We start from the raw sequence: 21,143 nt of genomic DNA, 5'->3' as shown, positions 1-21,143 counted from the left end.
AACAAATCTCAAAAGCTGATTATTCTCTCTAAATTCTGGTTTCTGGTCCAAGATGAAAACAGCCTGGAAGTGCCGCTCCTGTCTGTCCACACAAGACGAAAAACGCTGAACAATCTGAAAATCCGTAATTCTTCCTAGATCCATCAGAGAATTGAGGTCACCGGACAAACTGCTGCCTCCAAAACTGGAGAGAAAGGTAGATACTGACAATCACAGCTTTCCAGGAACATAAGCCCAGGAACAAGCCACTGGAGCCAACAATGCAGGAGACAAAAATAAGGACACTAGAGGAAATTTTAATCTCCGATACCCACAACTACAACAAACAATAATCATAGCCAAACTCCTACTCAGATAAACACAAAATCTCACTCTAAATGCCTATTTACTTCAATTCTTTTAATCCAATATATCTTAAATTTGTAAATTCTTTTTTGAGACAGAGTCTCGCTCTGTTGCTCAGGCTGGAGTACAGTGGCATGCTGATGGCTCGTGCAGCCTTGACCTCCCGGGCTCAAGCGATCCTCCCACCTCATCCTCCCTGGTAGCTGGGACTACAGGTGTGTGCCACCATGCCCAGCTAATGTTGATATTTTTTGTAGAGATGGAGTTTTGCCATGTTGCCTAGGCTGGTCTCGAACTCCTGGGCTCAAGCAATCCCCAGACCTTGGCCTCCAAAAGTGCTGGGATGACAGGGGTGAGCCACTGTGCCTGGCCTATCCAATATATCATACATAGCCCTTAACCAAAAAAATTACAAGGCATGCTAACAGGCAAAATACAAAAGTTTGAAGAAACAAAACAATCAGAACTGGATTCAGATATGGCAGAGATTTTAGAATTAGCAGACCAGGAAATTAAAATAACTATGATTAAGCCAGGTGCGATGATATGCGACTGTAGTTCCAGCTATACTAAAGAGGCTGAGGGAGGAGGATCACTGGAGTGTAGGAGTTTGGGGCTACAGTGCACCATGATCATACCTGTGAAAAGCCACTGCACTCCAGCCTGGGCAACAAAGCAAGGCCTCATTTCTTGTTTTTTATTGTTTGTTTGGGGTTTTTTTGGGTTTTCTTTTTTGAGTTTTCTTTTTTGAGTCTCGCTCTGTTATCCAGGCTGGAGTGCAGGGGCACGCATTCACAACTCACTGCAACCTCCACCTCCCGGGTTCAAGCAATCTTCTGCCTTGGCCTCTGGAGTAGCTGGGATTATGGGTATGTGCCAGATGCCCAGCTAATTTTTGTTTTTTTAGTACAGATGGGGTTTCATCATGTTGGCCAGGCTGGTCTCGAACTCCTAGCCTCAAGTGATCTGCCTGCCTAGACCTCCCAAAGTGTGAGATTACAGGTGTGAGCCTCCGCACCTGGTCACAAGACCTCATTTCTAAACTAATTAAATAGCTGATTAACAGGATCAGGGATGGGAAAAGTGGACACCATGCAAGAAAAGATGGGCAAATTAAGCAGAGATAAAAATTCGAAAAAAAAGAAAAGAAAAAAAAGAAATACTAGAAATCAAAAAACACCATAAGAGAAATGAAGAATGCCTTTAACAGTCATCAGTAGACTGTATGCAGCCAAGGAAAGAATCAGTGAGTTTAAAGATAGGTCAACAGAAACTTCCCAAGCTGGGGAATAAAAGAGGAAAAAGAAAGAAAAAGTAGAACAGAATATTCAAGTACTATGGGAAAATTGGAGAAGGTATAAAACATCCACATAATGGGAATACCAGGAGGAAGAAAATGAGAGAAAAATAAGTATTTGAAGTAATAATGGCTGAGAATTTTCCAAAACTGACAGACACCAAGCCACAAATCTGGGAAGCATATTCAAACTGCAGAAATTCAAAAGTGAAGAGAAAATCTTGAAAGAAGCCAGATTAAAAAAAAGTACCTTAACTACATAGGGGGAATAATAAGAATTAACTTGGATTTCTCTTCAGACAGCGTAAGAGCAAGTAGAGAGAGAGATGTGAAATACTTGAAGTGTTCTGGTGGCTCATGTCTGTAATCCTCAGCAGAGGCTGAGGTGGGAGGATTACTTGAGGTCAGGAGTATGAGATCAGCCTGGGCAACACAGCACGACTGAGACCCCTATCTCTAAAAAAAGTGTTTTAAAAATAGCCACATGCCTATAGTCCTAGCTACTTGGGAGGCTGAGGTGGTCGGACTACTTTAGTCCAGGAGTTCAGGGTTACAGTGAGCTATGATTGTGCCACTGCATTCCAGCCTGGGAGACACAGTCAGATCCTCACCTTGCGGGGTGGGGGGAAAAAAAAGGCACAGATAGATTAAAAGTAAAGTAATGGCAAAAGATACAATGTGCAAACACTAAACAAAAGAAAGCTGGAGTAGCTATACTAATTTCAGACAAAGTCGAATTTGGCAAGGAAAATTACCAGGGATTAAGTGGGCATAAGATAATGAAAAAGGTGTCAATTCTCCAAGAAGGCATAACAATCTTTAATATATATGCATCTAACAACAGAGTATCAAAACACAATATGGCAAACACGGATAGAAATGCAAGGAGAAATAGATAAATCCACTCACTATGATAGAGATTTCAACACCCATCAGTAATGAACATCTCCAGCTGGCGGAAAGTTAGTAATTACGCATATACTTAAACTGCAAGGTACCATCAGTCAACTCGGTAGCTCATCTAACGACAGCAGAATACACGTTCTTCTCAAGCTTACATGAAACATTCACCAAGATAGACCACATTCTGAGCCATAAAAGACACCTTAACAAATTTAAAAGACTAGAACTAATATAAAGTATGTTCTCAGGTCACAGTGGTATTAAACCGCAAATCAATAAAACAATGATAACTGGAAAATCCCAATATATTTGGAGAGTGAACAACACACATCTAAATAACACACGGGTCAAAGAAATCTCAGGAGAAATTTAAATATATTTTGAACTAAATGAAAATGCATATACAACATATCAACATTTGTGGGATGCAACAAAAACAACGCTTAGAGGAAAAGGTATAGCAGTAAGTGCATATGCAGAAAAGGAGAAAGACTTAAAATCAGTAACCTAAGTTTCTCCCTTAGGAAACTAGTACAAGAAGAGCAAATTAAAACCAAAGTAAGCAAAGAAATAACAAAAATTAGTCAGAAAGTAGTAAAATTGAAAACCAAAAATCAATAGAGAAAATCAACAAAACCAAAAGCTGTTTTTTTGAAAAGGTCAACAAAATTGATTACTAATATGAGAAATTAAAGAGTGGTTATCACTACCGATCTCATGGTCATTAAAACAATAATAAAGAAACATTATGAATAAGTGTAGGCTCACAAGTTTGGATAATTTAGATGAATTCCTCGAAAGACACAATCTATCAAAATTTACTCAAGGAGAATTAGATAACTTGAATAAGTCTGTATCTATTAAAGAAATGTAATCAATAATGAATAACCTACCAAAACAGAAAGTGCCAAGCCCAGATGCTTTCAATGGTTAATTCCACTAAGCATTTAAAGAATAACACAGCAGCAGTGATCAAGACAATGTGGTACTGACATAAGGACAGACATACAGATCAGTGGAATAGACTTGAATGTCCAGAAATAAATCCAAAAGTGTCTATGGTCAACTGATTTTTGACAAGCGTGGCAAGGCCTTGCAGTGAAGAAAGAAAAGTCTTTCTAATAAATGGTGCTGGGACAAATGTACAGCCACATGTTTAAAAAAAATGGAGTTGGATACCTACCTTATATCATATACTAAAATTAACTCCAAGTGGGATCAACCACCTAAATATGAGCTAAAACTATAAACCCTTTAGAAAAAAACCTAGGGGCAAATCTTCATAACCTTAAATTTTGCAATGGATTCTTAGATATGACACCAAAAGCATGAGTAATGAAAAAAATTTAGATAAATTGGACTTCATCAAAATTAACCTCTCTGTGGCTGGGCGCAGTGGCTCACACCTGTAATCCCACCACTTTGGGAGGCTGAGGCGGCTGGATCTCCTGAAGTTGGGAGTTCAAGACCAGCCTGACCAAATGCAGAAACTCAATCTCTACTAAAAATACAAAATCAGCCAGGCTTGGTGGCACATGCCTGTAGTCCCAGCTATTCGGGAGGCTGAGGCAAGGGAATCACCTGAACCCGGGAGGTGGAGACTGCAGTGACCCAAGATCACACCATCGCACTCCAGCCTGGGCGACAAGGGTGAAACACTGTCTCAAAAAAAAAAAACAAACAAAATTAACCTCTCTGTGTTTCAAACAATAACATCAGGAAAGTAAAAAGACAATCTACACAATGGGAGAAAGTATTTGTAAATCATATATCTGATAAGGGACTTGTATCTAAAATATGTAAGGATTTTTGTAAAAAAAAAAAATAATTTACAAATGGGCAAAATATCTAACCAAACATTTCTCCAAAGAATAACATACAAATGGCCAACATGCACAAGAAAAGATGCCTGACATCACTAGTCATCAGGAAAATGGAATCAAAACCACAGTGAGATGCTGTGTGTCACACATCAAGTGTTGACAAGAATGTGGAAAAATCAGAACCCTCATATACTGCCTATGGGAACATAAAATGGTACTACCACTTTAGAAAAGCGTATGGTAGTTCTTCCAACTATTAAACGCAGTTACAATATAACCTTATGACCTACCAATTCCATTCCTAGGTATAATCCAGAACTGAAAATAAATGCCCACATAAAAACTTACGTGGAAATGTTTATAGCAGCATTATTTATAATACCTAAAAGGTAGAAACACCAATGTCTAACAACTGATAAATGGATAAGTAATATGTGGTAACTGATACAATGCACTATTATTCAACTTTATAAAGGAATTCTGATGCATGTGACAACATGGATGAACCTTGAAAACACGCAAAGGGAAAAAGCCAGTCACAAAAGACCACATATTATATGACTCCATTTATATGAAAAGTCCAGAATAGGTGAATCTACAGACAGAAAACAGACTAGTGGTTGCTTAGGGCTGAGGGTAATGGTGGTATTGAGGTGATTGCTGAAAGGTACATGGTTCTATTTTGAGGTGATGAAAATGCTCTACAATTAACTGTGCTGGTGATTGCATGCATCGGTGAATGTACTAAAAATTATTGAAATGTACACTTTAAATGGGTAAATAATATGGTATGTGAATTATATCCTAATAAAGCCTTTAAAAAGAAAATGCCCATTTTTAAAAAAAAGCAAACTGATGTATGTTTAGAATATGCTTTAAAAGAGGTAATGCAGGCCGGGCGCGGTGGCTCAAGCCTGTAATCCCAGCACTTTGGGAGGCCGAGGCGGGCGGATCACGAGGTCAGGAGATCGAGACCATCCTGGCTAACATGGTGAAACCCCGTCTCTACTAAAAATACAAAAAAAAAAAAACTAGCCGGGCGTGGTGGCGGGCGCCTGTAGTCCCAGCTACTCGGAGGCTGAGGCAGGAGAATGGCCTGAACCTGGGAGGCGGAGCTTGCAGTGAGCCGAGATCGCGCCACTGCACTCCAGCCTGGGTGACACAGCGCGAGACTCCGTCTCAAAAAAAAAAAAAAAAAAAGAGGTAATGCAAAAGGAAAAGTGGGTTAGGTAAAGCAAATGTGGCAAATCTTGATAGTTTTTGAATCTGGGTAATGAACATATGGGGATACATTGTGGCTTTCCTTCCCCGCTCATGGTGGACAGTTGTGGATGAGGTTGACTGTTAAACATTTTGGATCTCTAAATGCTAGGCTTTTGTTTGAAAAAATGTCTCTTAAAAAAAAAAAAAAAGGCAAGTACTTCCAAAACACAATCCATCAATTCTCCAAAGCAGCATCTAATTATTTGGTTGGCAACTGAATTTGACTGTGGTGTAAGTAGAATAAAATACTAAACAGTACTCTGAATACTACCTAAAGGGTAGAAACACCAATGTCTAACATTGGTGTTTAGACCAAGTTTTGCTTTAAGTTGGTATTTACAAAAATGACACCTGCAACTTTAACAAGATTTAAAAATTACATGCATTTTTTACTCCCTACTCTTATTTTGGACCCATTTTTTCATTTTATTTCACTAGGCACTAATGTAGGCATGTGGTTCTATACGAATTAGTTAAGATCAACAGTGAGGTGAATTACAGCAAAATTATCAATAAAAAGTTACCTGCTGACACAGCGCCGATAATTGTCAAAATATATTCTTCCTCTCTCATAGGCTATAGGTGACCTGGAATGAGTTGTCCAAACATTCTTAAATTTAGTACTTTCCTAAAAGACACAAAGAATTTCCGTTTAGGAAAGAACCCTTAGGCTTCCACTGTGCACCAATTTTAAGTTGGATTTTAAATTTTCAAAGCAATATAATTTCACCTATGTTATTTAAAAACATTATTTTGCATCCTTCCTCCACTCTGTCCTCATGTTTTGGCTTAATGAGGTGACCAACTATTAGAATAACTGTTCCCAGGTAAGACATAAGAAGCGTAAAACTAAAAACATCTGGTGGCCCTATTACCACCTATTGACTAATCTCCCAGATTCCGGGCTTGTATCCTCCTCCCCATCACATGTGACCCTATAAAGGGGGGGACCCAGCGCGTTAAAACCGCATCCCCTCAGGAGGCTCGGCCTCCAGGCGCCCGAGGCCCTCCGTCCCGCCCTGGCCTGCGGGCGGTCACCTGGCACACCAGCGCCCGCAGGATGCCCAGGTTGGTCCTCTGCACCACGCCTGCGTCGCGCGAGAAGCAGCCCAGCGCCCGGCGACTCAGCCGGCGGCACACGTTGGGCTTCCGGGTCGGGCCCATGGAGGCGCGGGCCGAGCCCCGGGTAGGCTGGGCCGCTGAGGGGCGCGCCCCACACTCCCGTGCTGGGCAGCCGCCGCTGCCTCCGAATTTCCAGGCCCAGACTTTCCCGGCGGGGCCGAGGAAAAGCTGACACGGGGAGGCGGGCAGGGGGCACCCGACGGCGGGGCGAGGGAAAGCAGAGCCTCTTGCACAGCCAGAGCACGGAGAGGAGGGAAGAAGTACTCCCTTTTCGATCTGCCCCTCCCAGGCTCTCTGGCCGCTAACAGTGCGACGCTCCGGTACGGCGCGACCGGCCGGAGCCGCTCTCTCACCGGGAAATGTAGTTCCCAGTGCCTCGTGAGGCAGGCCGGCTTCTCCCAGGAACTACAATTCCCGTCAGGCAGCTGGGAGCGAGGGCTTGCCCGGCCCCGCCTCTGCCCGCCGCGGCCCCGCCTCCTCCGGCCCGCGGAGGCTGCGCTGTCTAGCAGGCACGCCGTTCTGGGCTGCGAGTGGCTCGCTGGGCAGATCCTTGGGGACGTGGTGCTGCCGCTTCCAGGTCTCCGCTGCGTGTGTGCGCCCTGCACTTAGGGATCCGTCCCTCACTGCCCTGGTACCCGCAAGCCTCTTGGCCCCTGACCTTCGCCTTGGGAGGTTCTGGCCAGGTGCCGGGAGGGACGCTGTGTCGAGGGCGATCCCCCCAAAGCAGCGTCCCGTGCTAAAGGTACGCCCCGCGGCTTTCCCTTCAGCCGCACGTTGGCTGAGAAGGACGGTAAACTGTGCTTTTGTATTAGGAAGATGCTGGCTTCCCATTCACTCTTAGTTTCACCCTCCAAACTGGGATTGAGTTACTCTTTCCCGGAGGCCAGTCCTTGGGTGGCCTGCCGGGACTCTGGCTGGTTTTGCGATAATTGCTTCATTTTCTTTCCTCTCGCTTCCGTTCTTTTTTCTTTATAGGGAATAAAATATGAAATGCTTACATTCTTATTGGACGGCCTAAGATATTCCTTGTCGATGTCTCTAAGTAAAAGATACACTTTAGCCCTGCCTGTGTGTTCAAAGTTCCCAGCACACTAAACTTTCAGCAAGCATGTACCACATGTGTCCATAAGTCCCTTAAGGGTGATGCTGCTGTGTCTCCCACGTGGACTTGGGCATGCTACCTCTTGTTCATAGGTGCTGACTGGCAGAGCAAAAAGTACAGTACAGCAGGGTCTCTTATCGCAGTTTTTCGTTCAGTGTCATTTTGTATAACTTGAGGAGAAAAAAATAATAAGTTCCTACCGGGGCTACTATTTTTGTGGACCTTGCCCCTTCTCCCCACGTCTGCATGGGTTTTCACCAGGTGCCCCAGGGTACTGCCTGCCACATCTCAGTGCAGGCTGGGTGAATTGGCCTTGTCTGTTTTTCCTGTCTGAGTGTGGGTGTGAGTGCTCCCTGCGATGGAATGTCCTCGTGTCCAAGGGTTAGTTCCCACCTTGCACCCTGAGCTGAGTGGATAGGCTTCAGCCACCCTCAACCCTGAACTGGAATAATTGGGTAAATAACTATCTTACTTGTTTTTATTAATCTTCCTTAAATGTATGTATAGCTCCCATTTATTTCAATGTATAATATTAGAAGTGTTTTGGTTTTTATTTAGGAGTTTGGTGATGTTTTTGTGACCAGAAATATGTTATAGGAACTTAACTCTTGTTTATATAAATTGGCCTATGGTAAAATGGTTTTGTTATATGTCATTTTGCTTACAGTCAGTTTCCAAGAATCTGTTGATAACATTAGGTGAGTACTTACAGTACTGGGTGAGTGTGTTAGGTCACAGTTTAAGTGTTTAGTAAAAATTGGCCATATCTCTTTTTAACACTGCTGAATTTCCTTCGGGCCTCAAGCTTTTGCTGATTTTTCATGACTTATTTACAGCATACGGTAGAGTGCTTTGTATATTTTTAGAGAGTGCTACAATAGTTAATTTGGTAATTCATGAATGCAGCTGTCACTGAGACAACTGGAACCCTAAAAAGATAACTGGGTTTTCTTTGGCTTAAATGAAATTGAAATCATTGCTGAATTGAATTCATCAACTCTCTCATTTCTTCTTCCTCTTTGCCCCCACTTGTTTGTCTTCTTTCCTGTGGCCTTTATTTCACCACTAAGTCATCACCAAAGGAGAGTCATCCTGGATGCCTTGCTGTTCCTCACCCACAACCAAGTCCTTTAGATTCTCTTATCCATCTCATCTTCATTTCATCTAAGTAATTTAGGGCCTCACCATTTTTTATCACATTATTAAGTAGCCTTCTAATTTCTGCCTTACTTGTGACACAGGATTTTTTTTTTTTTTTTTTTTTTTTGACGTTGCTTTGCCAACCGGAGACCTCTGCAGCCAGAGACCTACCCAGGCCTTTCTTGGGCTGGCATTGCCACAGGAGGTGCCCTGCACAACTGGCCCACTGGGCCACTCCTGGCTTGCATGCAGGCATGGATCCTGTGGCCACCTGACTGTGGGCTCAGCCCCTGGCAGGAGAGGGTGTCTGAGCTAGCGAGTGCAGAGTTGTGTGGCGTCTAGCTGGTTGCTCCAAGTGCCGGCACAGGAGCTGGCTCCATGCACGGTTTGCGACTGGACCAGGCATGTCACAAGTGACTCCCACAGTGGACTCTGGAGTCCAGACTAGGGGAAGGTGGTGGTAACCAAATGGGTCAGAAGCCCCAGAGGTGGGTGTTACAGCATGCTAACAGCTCTTTTAGACCTGCCATCTGCAGCCTGATGAACAGGGGCGTGTTAACAGCCCTATCAGTCCTGTTACCCCACTCCAGCCCACGGCTCTGGGGCTGACCTGGCCACCTGCCCTGCTTCTTGTTGCATGGGGTGGCCACCAGGTGCTGCTGGTGGGGCGGAGAGCTACTGTGTTACTGTCTTCTTCCTACCCATGTTTGGTGGCATTCTGAGCTCTTGTCCCATGTCCAAGAATGAGATTACACTAACAACTGGAGGGTGAGGAGAACAGAGAAGAGTTTCATTGAGCAACTGAACAACTCTTGATGCAGGATTTTTGCTCTCAGCTAAGCTAGGTCTGAGTTTTTGTCTCACAACCAGGAAGAATTAGATGTGTGGACCCCAGAGAGTGAGTGGAGTAGAATTTATTTAGTGAAAGGAAAGCTCTCAGTAAAGAAAGGGGTCCTGAAAGCAGGTTGCTGGTTGCCCCCTTTACAGTTGAATACCTGGGCTTAACGTGCAAATTTCTGGAAGCTCCACCTCATCCTTCCAGTGTGCTTATGGGCCCTTAGTCTGAGCTACTCCATATTGATTATTTCCCTTACTGCGCATGTGTTAGGGAATGGAATTTTCTACTGTGGGCATGTTTAGGCAACCCCTCTGTGCAAGTTCCCTTATCTGCACTAAACATCTGGTGTAAGCACTTTTGGTGCAGGTCGTAGGTTCTTCATGGACCCTTCCCTTACTGTCTGCCTAAAGCAAGCTGGTTAACTCCTTTTATTCTCAGCCAAGGGGGGACGCAAGGGTGGTCCCCCACCCAAAGTAGGGTGGCCTCTTTGCCAGCTTGGCTGGGTCTGGGGCTTTTATGGGCTCAGAATAGGGAAGTGCCAGGTGATTGATTTGTGAGTATGCAAAAGAGGCTAAAACAAAGGCACCACTCAAAAGTGGGCACAACAGTATGAAAAAACAAATGAGAGAAGGGTGGGTATCAATCAAAGGAAAGTGTGCCAAATGGGAAGAGAGGTTCTCGATCTGGTCCTTAGATTTATTCAGGACATGTAGCTAGGCTTTAAACTGTCTTCAGCTTAAAGGTCAGGTTTCACTGGGGACCCGCCCCCATCTGCCTAGGATTTGTCTGCCTCCTGCTGCTATCACTTGGGTACTTTTAATTCCAGCCCTCCTCCATACAGGTGCCAGAGTGATTTTCCTAAAGCACAACCTGTCACTTGCCTGTTGCATTGTTTCAGTGGCTGCAAACACCCATAGCAGAATTTCTTATATATTTATTTTTATTACACTGTAAGTTCTGGGGTACATGTGTAGAACGTGCAGTTTTGTTACATAGGTATACATGTGCCATGGTGATTTGCTGCACCCATCAACCTGTCACCTACATTAGGTATTTCTCCTAATGCTATCCCTCCCCTAGTCCCTAGACAGGCCCCTTTTTTGTTGCTGTTTTTGTTTTTTGTTTTTGAGATGGAATCTTGCTCTGTCACCCAGGCTGGAGTACAGTGAGGCGATCTCAGCTCACTGCAGCCTCCACCTCCCAGGTTCAAGTGATTCTCCTGCCTCAGCCTCCCCGGTTGCTGGGATTACAGGTGTGCACCACCACACTTGGCTAATTTTAATATTTTTAGTAAAGACGGGGTTTTGCCATGTTGACCAGGCTGGTCATGAACTCCTGACCTCAGATGATCCCCCTACCTTGGCCTCCCAAAGTGCTGGGATTACAGGCATAAGCTACCACTCCTGGCCCATAGCAGAATTTCTTTCTCTTTTTTTTTTTGAGATGGAGTTTTTTGCTCTTGTTGCCCAGACTGGAGTGCAATGGCATGATCTCAGCTCACTGCAACCTCTGCTTCCTGGGGTCAAGTGATTCTCCTGTCTCATCCTCCCAAGTAGCTGGGATTACAGGCGCATACCACCACACCCGGCTAATTTTTGTATTTTTAGTAGAGATGGGGTTTCATCATATTGGTCGGGCTGGTCTCAAACTCCTGACCTCAGGTGATCTGCCTGCCTCTGCCTCCCAAAGTACTGGGATTACAGGCATGAGCCACCACACCCAGCCGAGCAGTATTTCTTATACCCAAATAAGATACCCAGGATCTTCCATTGTTAACTTAAAACCTTTTTTAGTATGTCACATATATGCAAAGATAAAACTAGGTATAAACTCTTCATGTTGTGTCTTTCTTTTTTTTTGTCTTTTTAATTTGTGTGTGTATGTGTTGTATCTTTTATACACCGATAACACCCAAACATCTACAAGGTAAATGAAACAAAGCTATAAAACCAGTAAATTCAAATGATTGTGAGCAATGAGACTTTAGTTGGACCTAAAAAGCTCTAATCATGAATGTCTTCTGTGGTGTACCTTCCTTAAAGAAAGGTCTGTCCATATTGCCCTTCTGTTGAGAGATTACTTGATGCCTTCACCTCTTTTCTTTATTTAAATCACCACAAAACCTTCCTTTGTTCAATATGTCATGGCTTCATTTGTCCTTCACTTGACAAACAACATTATTTACATATACTAGTCCCCATTTCATTCTCGTTAACATGCACCAATGACAAACAGCACCACTTGTTTAGCAATACACTCCTAAACACACATGTGTGAATTCAAATCTTGTGACAGCACTCAATTAAAAAGTGCTAGGTTTCTCATACAGAAATCTCATAGCCTTGAAGATATGTGTACAAAATCCCTAGGGGTTCACATAAGGTATACCTTTAGTATAAAATCTGAATCTCTTTGGGTAGAGTAGCGGGCACTTCATTATCTTCCCACATTTTCATGATCTTGCCCATATTTTCAGCTTCATTTCTTTGGCCATCCCTCATGTTTGCTTTTGTGGTTCTGACATGTTTGCCGACTTTCTCAAGCCCATGTGCCTTTATATTTGAGATTTTTTTTTTTTTTTTTATCTGAAGCGTCCTTTCCTCTCCTCTTATCAGTTTATCTCAAGACTTATCCCAGGTATCCGAGCTCCACTGAGACCCTTCCCCTAACTCCTCCAGCTTACTTAGTAGCCTTTTCTGTGCTTCCATGTTACTGTCTACACTGTTGTGGCACTATATTAGAATTGTCATTTGTCTGTCTTCCCAACTAACCTGGGCAGAAACTGAGTAGTAATATAATTCTCCCTGCTTTACACTACCTAAAATGTGGTTAATGCATATGTATGTTGAATGAATGAATGGACTATAAAAAACAGTATGTTTGTATGGAATCTATTATCAGCAGCTAAGTACCTTTTTTTTTTTTTTTTTTTTTAAACTTTATTTTATTTTCTTGGGAATAAATCTCAAAGGCTGGTCCTGAACTCCTGGGCTTAAGCAATCATCCTGCCTCAGCCTTCCGAGTAGCTGAGATGTATAGTGGGATTATAGGCATATACCACAATACCTGGCAATAGCAGCTACTTTTAGCTTAGATGCAGATATAGTCTCCACTTATTCTTTAAATCAGTAGGAAGTCACAATATTATTAAATAACTTTCAAAAAAACTTAAATCCTTAAGACTTCTACCTATAAAGTAGATATTTTCCATTTGTTGAAGGTAAAATGGCATAAATAGATACAGTTTTATGACTGGAAAATGACTTCTCTTGGTTTTGGGCATAGAACAAATATTGGTTCTTCTTTTTTTTTTTTCTATTCTTTGTCTGTGTTATGTTTACAGAATACTTAACCATCCTAGTCATGATATTTTAAAGACAAGAAAGAAGAAATACTAATTCAAAAGTTAATAAAATGCTTTTTGTTCATATACTTTGTTTAAAGAAGCATAATATAACTGAATAAATGTATAAAATACTCAGGTTATTAAACCTGAACATTTATTCAGAGACAAATTTTAACCAAGCTATAGGAAGTCATTTATTCAACATGTTTTTGTTTTTCATCCATAATGTGCAGGAAAAAAATTTTGGCTTAGCGTATAGCTGTAAACAGGATAGACAAGATCCCTACATGTGGGAGGAGATAGACAATAAATAAATAGATGAAAAAAATAAGATTTTCAGGTAGCGATAAGTGCTGTGAAGAAAATAAAACAGGGTGATGTGCTGGAGGGTGGTTGAACACCCTGCTTTAGCCAGAGTGGAAGAGAATACTTGTAAACTGAGCCCTGAATGATGAGGAGGAGCTGATCTGCAACAGTCCAGAGTAGTAGTCCAGGCAAAGGGATGCTTGAGTTCAGGATCCCTAAGGCTTATGATAAGAAGTCAAAAACTCTCAAAGGCCAGTGTGACTCTTTAGTGTGCAGGAGGGAGGTAAATTTGGAGCAGTCGAATGGGACCAAGACATGTCAAGCTTTGTAGGCCATGGTAAGGAATTTTGGATTTTATTCTGTTATGATAGGAGGCTTTGAAGAGGGGAGTGACGTGATCTATTTTGTGTTACAAAAAGGTCATTATGGCTATAGAGTGGAAAAAATATTGTGGAGGGCAAGAATAGTTAGAAGGAGACAGGTGGCTATTGTGTTCATCCAGGTAAGAGATTATAGTGTTTTGGACTAGAGTGGTAACAGGAGAGATGGAAAGAAGTGAACAAGATTCAAGATAAATTTTGGAAGTAGAGTTGACAGGACTTCTGATATAGTGGATATTAAGGATGAGGAAAAGAAAAGAATCAAGTGAAATTCTAATAAAACAGAAACACAATAAACATTCCCAAACTCCTCAAAACAAATTGGAAACATGATGTGATGCCAAAGAAACAATGCCTGGATTTTATTAAAGGTGTACATCAGCATTATACATTAGTGCTAAGGAATGTTAGGATTTGTTATGTGGCTAGGGCATGTGGGAAAGGGGAATAAAATCGGATCCCAAAAGTACGTAGGGGTCAGACCATGTGGAACTATGGAAATGTGATGAAAAACCATTAGAGTGATATGACATTCTTTTTAAACAGATACTTGGCTGCAGCATCAAGAACAAGGGTAAAATATGAGAGACCACTTAGCAGGTGATTGTAGTAGTCCAGGTGCAAGTCACTTTTGGAAATTTATTTTGAAGTTATTGAACCTTTTGACCACAAGTTTGGTTCTTATGTTTTCTTTCCTCTCTATATTTTAATGATGTGTGTCTGAACACACAGTGTATTAATGCATATACGAAGTTTTCAGAAAGATTTAGGTTTAAAGGATTGATAGTAAAGCTTGCAGACTCACCCTCTTATTTTAAACAATATTTATTCAAAAGAATATCAATCCTTTTATGCTATGTTACAGATAACATAGCATAATATACAAATAACAGTTATAAAATGAACACCCGTATACTTATCATCAACTTAAAAAGAAACAGAATATTACCTAAAACTTTGACATCTCTTATGTGCCCTGCTGGTTCCCAGATCCCTCTTTCTTCTTTAGATAAATAAAAAATTGTTTTAAATGTTTTTGAACATCATTCAAATGTGTACTCTTCTATAGCTTGTCTGTATTTTTCTCAACATTACATTTTACGATGTTCATTCATTTTTACTACTGTATTGTATTTCCTTGTATGAATTTGTTATAATTAATTTATCCCCTTTCTACTAGCTAGGCTTTTTGTTTCTTTCAGGTTTTTTGTTTTTCTTTCTGTGTTTTTTGAAATAGAATCTCACTCTGTTGCCCAGGCTGGAGTACAGTGGCGCAATCTCAGCTCACTGCAACCTCTGCCTTCTGGGTTCAAGCAATTCTCCTGCCTCAGCCTCCCGAGTTGCTGGGATTACTAGTGCCTGCCACCATGCCTGGCTAATTTTTGTATTTTTAGGAGACACAAGGTTTCACTATGTTGGCTAGGCTGGTCTCGAACACCTGACCTCATGATCCGCCTGCCTCGGCCCCCCAAAGTGCTGGGATTACAGACGTGAGGCACCATGCCTGGCCTCTTTTTGGGTTTTTTATTTCTAGAAAAGTGCTGTTATAGACATTCTTATCCCTGTCTCCTGGCACACATGTTAAAGAATGCATTAGTTTTCTTTTGCTGTGTAACAAATTACTACAGTTTTAGTAACTTAAATTAACACCCATTCATTACCTCAAAGTCCTTTAGAAGTCCTAAAACAGCATAGCCTAATTCTCTGCTCAGGATCTCACCAGGCTGAAATTGTGGTGTCAGCCTGGGCTGTGGTCTCATCTGTGACTCACAGTCCTGTTCTACCCTCACTGGATATTGACACAATTCCATTCCTAGCAGCTATAGGACTGAAGCCCTCAGCTCTGAGACTAATGTATAACTATTCCCTGCCACATGGCCCTTTTCACAACCTGGCAGTCTGCTTCTTCAAGGCAAATAAGAGAATGTCTCTCTGGCCTCCTCTGCTAAGATGAGGTCTTACATAAAAGTAACCTATGAAAGAGATGACTGTCCATCATTTTCACAGGTCCCATCCACACTGGTGGACTATGCAGAGGATGAGGGGTTGAGTATCTTGGGGACTGTGCTATAATTCTGCTGCCACAAAGAGTTGCTCCAGAGTATATACCTAGGTACTTAATTGCTGAATTATGTGGTATATGCATTGTATTAGTCCATTCTCACACTGCTAATAAAGATACCTGAGACTGGGTAATTTATAAAGGGAAGAGGTTTAATTGACTCACAATTCCTCATGGCTGGGGAGGCCTCAGGAAATTTACAGTCATGGCAGAAGGAGAAGCAAACATGTCCAGAAGCAGCAAGAAATGCAGAGCAAAGTGGAGGAAAAGCCTTTTATAAAACCATCAGATCTCGTGAGAGCACACTCACTATCATGAGAACAGCATGAGGGTAACCACCCCCATGATTCAGTTACCTCCCACTGGGTCCCTCCCACAACATGTGGAGATTATGGGAACTACAATTCAAGATGAGATTTGGGTGGGGACACAGCCAAACCATATTCTGCCCCTGGCCCCTCCCAGAGCTCATGTCCTCACATTTCAAAACACAATTATGTCCTTCCAACTGTCCCCCAAAGTCTTCTTCCAGCATTTACTCAAAAATGTAAGTCCAACATCTCATCTGAGACAAGGCAAGTCCCTTCTGCCTATGAGCCTGTAAAATCAAAAGCAAGCTATTTATTTCCTAGATACAATGGGGGTACAGGCATTGGGTAAATACACCTAATCCAAATGGGAGAAATTGGCCAAAACAAAGGGGCTACAAGCCCTATGCAAGTCTGAAATCCAATAGAGCAGTCATTAAACCTTAAAGTTCCAAAATGATCTCCTTTGACTCCATGTCTCATATCCAGGGCATGCTGATACAAGAGGTGGGCTCCTATGGCCTTGGGCAGCTCCACACCTTTGGCTTTGCAGGGCACAGCTTCTGTCCTGGCTGCTTTCATGGGCTGGTGTTGAGTGTCTGAGGCTTTTCCAGGCACACGGTGCAAGCTGTCGGTGGATCTACCATTCTGGGGTCTGGAGGACGGGGGCCCTCTTCTCACATTTCCACTAGGCAGTGCCCCAGTAGGGACTCTGTGTGGGGGCTCCATCCCACATTTCCCTTCCACACTGCCATAGCAGAGGTTCTCCATGAGGGCTCCACCCATGCAGCAATCTTCTGCTTGGGCATCCAGACATTTCTATACTTCGTCTGAAATCTAGGCAGAGGTTCCCCAAACTCAATTCTTGACTTCTGTGCACCCACAGGCCCAATACCATGTGGAAGCTGCCAAGGCTTGGGGCTTGCCCCCTCTGAAGCCATGGCCTGAGCTGTGCCTTGGCCCCTTTTAGCCCCAGTTGGAGCAGCTGGGGTGCAGGGCACCAAGTCCAGAGGCTGCACACAGTAGGGGGTCCCTGCACCCAGCCCCAGAAACCATTTTTCCCTGCTAGACCTCTGGGTCTGTGATGGGAGGGGCTGCCTCAAAGTTCTCTGACATGCCCTGGAGACATTTTCCCCATTGTCTTGGTGATTAGCATTTGGCTCTTCGTTACTTATGCAAATTTCTGCAGCTGGGTTGAATTTCTCCCCAGAATATGGGTTTTTCATTTCTACTGCATTTGATTGTGGTTGCACATTTTTCTAAACTTTTATGCTCTGTTTCCTTGAGTACCCTTTGCTGCTAGAAATTCCCTTTTCTACAGATAATTCTAAATCATCTCTTTTCAAGTTCAAAGTTCCACAGACTGAAAGGGGGCAAATGCCTCCAGTATCTTTGTATAGCAAGAATGATTTTAGCCCATAGTTCCCAAATAAGTTCCTATTTCCATCTGAGATGACCTCAGGTAGACTTGTCCATATCACTATCACACATTTCACAGCCATTCAGCAGGTCTGCAGGGAAGTTCCAAACCTCCCAAGCATCTTCCTGTCTTCTGAGCCCTACATCGCCTCTTAGGAAGTTCCAAACTTTCTACATTTTCCTGTCTTTTTGAGCCCCTCCAAATAGTTCCACCCTCTCTGCCTGTTACCCACTCTTTTTTTTTTTTTTTTGAGACGAGTCTCACCTGCCGCTCAGGCTGGAGTGCAGTGGCCGGATCTCTGTGTTCACTGCAGCCCGGGCCCCCGGTTCACGCCCCATTCTCCTGCCTCAGCCTCCCGTGTAGCCGGGACTACAGGCGCCTGGCACCGTGCCCAGCTAGTTTTTTGTATTTTTAGTAGAGATGGGGTTTCACCATGTCAGCCAGGATGGTCTCGATCTCCTGACCTCGTGATCCGCCCGTCTCGGCCTCGCAAAGTGCTGGGATTACAGGCTTGAGCCACCGCGCCTGGCCCTGTTACCCAATTTTATTACTTCCACATTTTTGGGTATCTTTATAGCAGCACCCCATTCCTGGTACCAATTCACTATATTAGTCTGTTCTCATGCTACTGTTCTCATAGTACTGTTCTCATGCTACAGTTCTCATACCTGAGACTGGGTAATTTATAAAGGGAAGAGGTTTAATTGTCTCACAGTTCCACATGACTCAAGAGGCTTCAAGAAACTTACAACCAGAAGGGGAAGCAAACATGTCCTTCTTCACATGGCAGCAGCAAGGAGACATGCTGAGTGAAGCAGGGGAGAAGTCCCTTATAAACCCTCAGATCTCATGAGAACTTATGAGATCAGCATGAGTATAACCACCCCCCATAATTCAGTTACCTCCCACTGGGTCCCTCCCATGACTTGTGGAGATTATGGGAACCACAATTCAAGATGAGATGTGGTTGAGGACACAGCCAAACCATATCACGCACCTTCAGCTTTATTAGGTGATACCATGTTGACTCTATATGTCATTATAGTAATTTCTATCCTATTAGCTGACTTCCCATTACTTTACATCCTTGCCTGCATTTGTATTGTCAGACTTAAGTTTTTGGCAATGTGGTGAATATAAGACTCTATCAATGTTATGATTTTTAATGCATTTTCCATATTATAAATACAGTTGAGCATCTTTTTTAATGTTACTAGGCATTCCTTTTTTCATTCTTGTGCAAAGCCTGATCTTGACTTTTGCCCATTTTCTATTAGATTGTGTGTCTTTTTCTTAATGTTTACAACGTTTCTGCATGTTGGCCAGGTGTGGTGGCTCACACCTGTAATCCCAGCACTTTGGGAGGCCAAGGTGGGTGGATCACGAGACCAGGAGATCGAGACCATCCTGACTAACACAGTGAAACCCTGTCTCTCCTAAAAATACAAAAAATTAGCTGAGCGTGGTGGCAGGCGTCTGTAGTCCCAGCTACTCTGGAGGCTGAGGCAGGAGAATGGTGTGAACCCGGGAGGCAGAGGTTGCAGTGAGCCGAGATCGCGTCACTGCATTCCAGCCTGGGCAACAGAGCAAGACTCTGTCTCAAAAAAAAAAGAATGTTTCGAATGTTTCTGCATGTTTCTCCATACCAATCCTTCATCATAATATGTGTTACAAATATCTTCTCCCAATTTGTGGCTTATTTGATACTATATCAAAAAAGAAGCTCACATTAAATGTGGTAAAAGTAATTAGTATTTCCTTTTATGGTTATAATTTTACTCTTGTTTAAGAATTGCTTAACTTGAGGTTATAAAGATATCCTCTTATTCTTTTTCTAGGTTTTAAAGTTTTAACTTTCCCACTTAAGTCTTCAATCAGTAATGAAATTGATTTGAGGATATGGTATAAATTAGAGATCCTTTCATTATTATTTTTTAAATATGAATAATCACTTGTTCCAGACCCACTTATTGAATAGTCCCTTCATTTCTTCACAGATCTGCGGTGCTAATTCTGTTGTAGATAAGTTACCTCTCTGGTCAAGTCTATTTCTATGCTCTGTTTTCTGTTCCATTATCCTATTTTTCTTTCCCCAGTGGTGATAAGTCACCACTTATTCACTGCGGTTTTATCATAAGGCTTGAGAGCTGGTAGGGGAAGTGTTCCATCTTACTCCTCTTCTTTAGGAGTGTCTTATTTCTTTTTTGCTGTTGGCACTTTCATATACCTTTTAAAATCAGCTTGGGCTTCCCCAAAACCTTATTGAAATTTTGATTGGGATGGCATTAAATCTGTGTATCAGTTTGAAGAGAACTGACGTCTTTACCATATCAAATAATCCTATCTATGAAGACTATAGAGTCTTTCCTCAGATTACTAGGGAGTTTGGTTCCAGGATGCCCCATATAGCAAAATCCACAAATCCTCAAGTCTTTCAATTGACCCTGTGGAACCCAAGTATATGAAAAGTTGGCCCTCCTTATATGCAGATTTCACATCCCCCAAATACTGTATTTCCAATCCGAGTTTGGTTAAAAAAAATCCTCATATAAGTGGACCCATGAAGTTTAAACCCATTGTATTCAAGAGTCACTATGTAACTCTCCATTTATTTAGTTAGATCTTCATGAGTGGCTTAGTGAAGTTTTATAATTTTTTCTTTAAAGGACTTGCATATTTTACAACTTCCTAAGTATATTATATTTTTCATCATTGTTATAAATATGTGTTTGTGTGTGTATATATGTGTGTATGTATTTTTTTTAGAAGTAGGGTCTCACTGTGCTGCCCAGGCTGGAGTGCAGTGGCTATTCACAGGTATGATCATCATGCATTACGATCTCAAACTCCTAGGCTCAAGTGATCCTCCTGCCTCGGCCTCCTGAGTAGCTGGGACTACAAGTGGTACCACTGTGTCCTGCTAAATAGTATATTTTAAAATTAGGTTTTCTAACTATATGTTTGCTAGTATATGAAAATATAATTGTCTATTTGTATATTGATCTTTTATTTGGCAATCTTGCCAAACTTTCCATTTAATAGTAATAATTGTCATTTGTAGGGTTTAGGGGATTTTTTTCTGTGTAGATAATCATATCCTTAGGAAATTGTGACAGTTTGTTACTTCCTCCTCTACCTTTTACTTTTTATTTTTCTTTCCTTTCTTACTGTCCTGGCCAGGACCTCCAGTGCAGTGTTGAGTAGGACCATTGATAATGGACATCCTTGTCTTATTCATGTTTATAAAGGGAATACTTCTAATATTTCACCATTAAGGATGACATTGTAAGTTTTTGGCAGCTACCCTCTATCAAGTTAATGAAATTGTCTTCCATTTCACAGTAACTAAAAGTTTTGATTTTTAATCATGAGTGAATGTTGAATTTTATCAGATGCCTTTTCTGTATCTGCTGAGGTCATTATATGATCTTTTATTTTAATCTGGTAATGTGGCACATTACATTGATATACTTTCTGTTGTTAAACCA

At 42.1% G+C, this 21,143-nt stretch overlaps 2 protein-coding genes across 22 annotated transcripts in view; one reads left to right on the top strand and one right to left on the bottom strand.

Annotated features, from left to right (window-relative positions):
• DCAF17 (DDB1 and CUL4 associated factor 17) overlaps positions 1-7,145 on the bottom strand; it is a 60,234-nt gene extending 53,089 nt beyond the window's left edge. For 6 of the 8 annotated variants that reach the window (XR_002516409.2, XR_002516410.2, XM_017946648.3 and 3 more), the window contains exons 1-2: positions 6,670-7,120; positions 6,156-6,259 (exon numbers count right to left, since the gene is read on the bottom strand). Coding sequence is in view for 5 of the 8 variants with exons in the window: in XM_017946648.3 (XP_017802137.1) it covers positions 6,156-6,259; positions 6,670-6,795 (230 nt within the window). In the remaining 3 variants the exon portion in view is untranslated. Of the gene's footprint in view, positions 1-6,155; positions 6,260-6,361 lie in introns of all 8 variants that reach the window. The other 2 variants (XM_003907593.2, XM_009182427.4) reach the window with 2 other exon arrangements.
• The window catches only part of METTL8 (methyltransferase like 8), a 186,677-nt gene continuing 172,123 nt past the window's right edge, over positions 6,590-21,143 (top strand). For 10 of the 14 annotated variants that reach the window (XR_002516416.2, XR_004176552.1, XR_002516415.2 and 7 more), the window contains exon 1: positions 7,095-7,495. The gene's annotated coding sequence lies outside the window, so the exon portion shown is untranslated. Of the gene's footprint in view, positions 6,700-7,094; positions 7,496-21,143 lie in introns of those variants that run through there. The other 4 variants (XM_021924377.2, XM_009182430.2, XM_003907595.3 and 1 more) reach the window with 3 other exon arrangements.

Source organism: Papio anubis, chromosome 10 (assembly GCF_008728515.1).
Source record: "Papio anubis isolate 15944 chromosome 10, Panubis1.0, whole genome shotgun sequence".
In the NCBI taxonomy this organism is placed as follows: Eukaryota; Metazoa; Chordata; class Mammalia; order Primates; family Cercopithecidae; genus Papio; species Papio anubis.
Note: the sequence above shows the minus strand (reverse complement) of the source record. Positions and strands in the feature narration are given on the sequence as shown.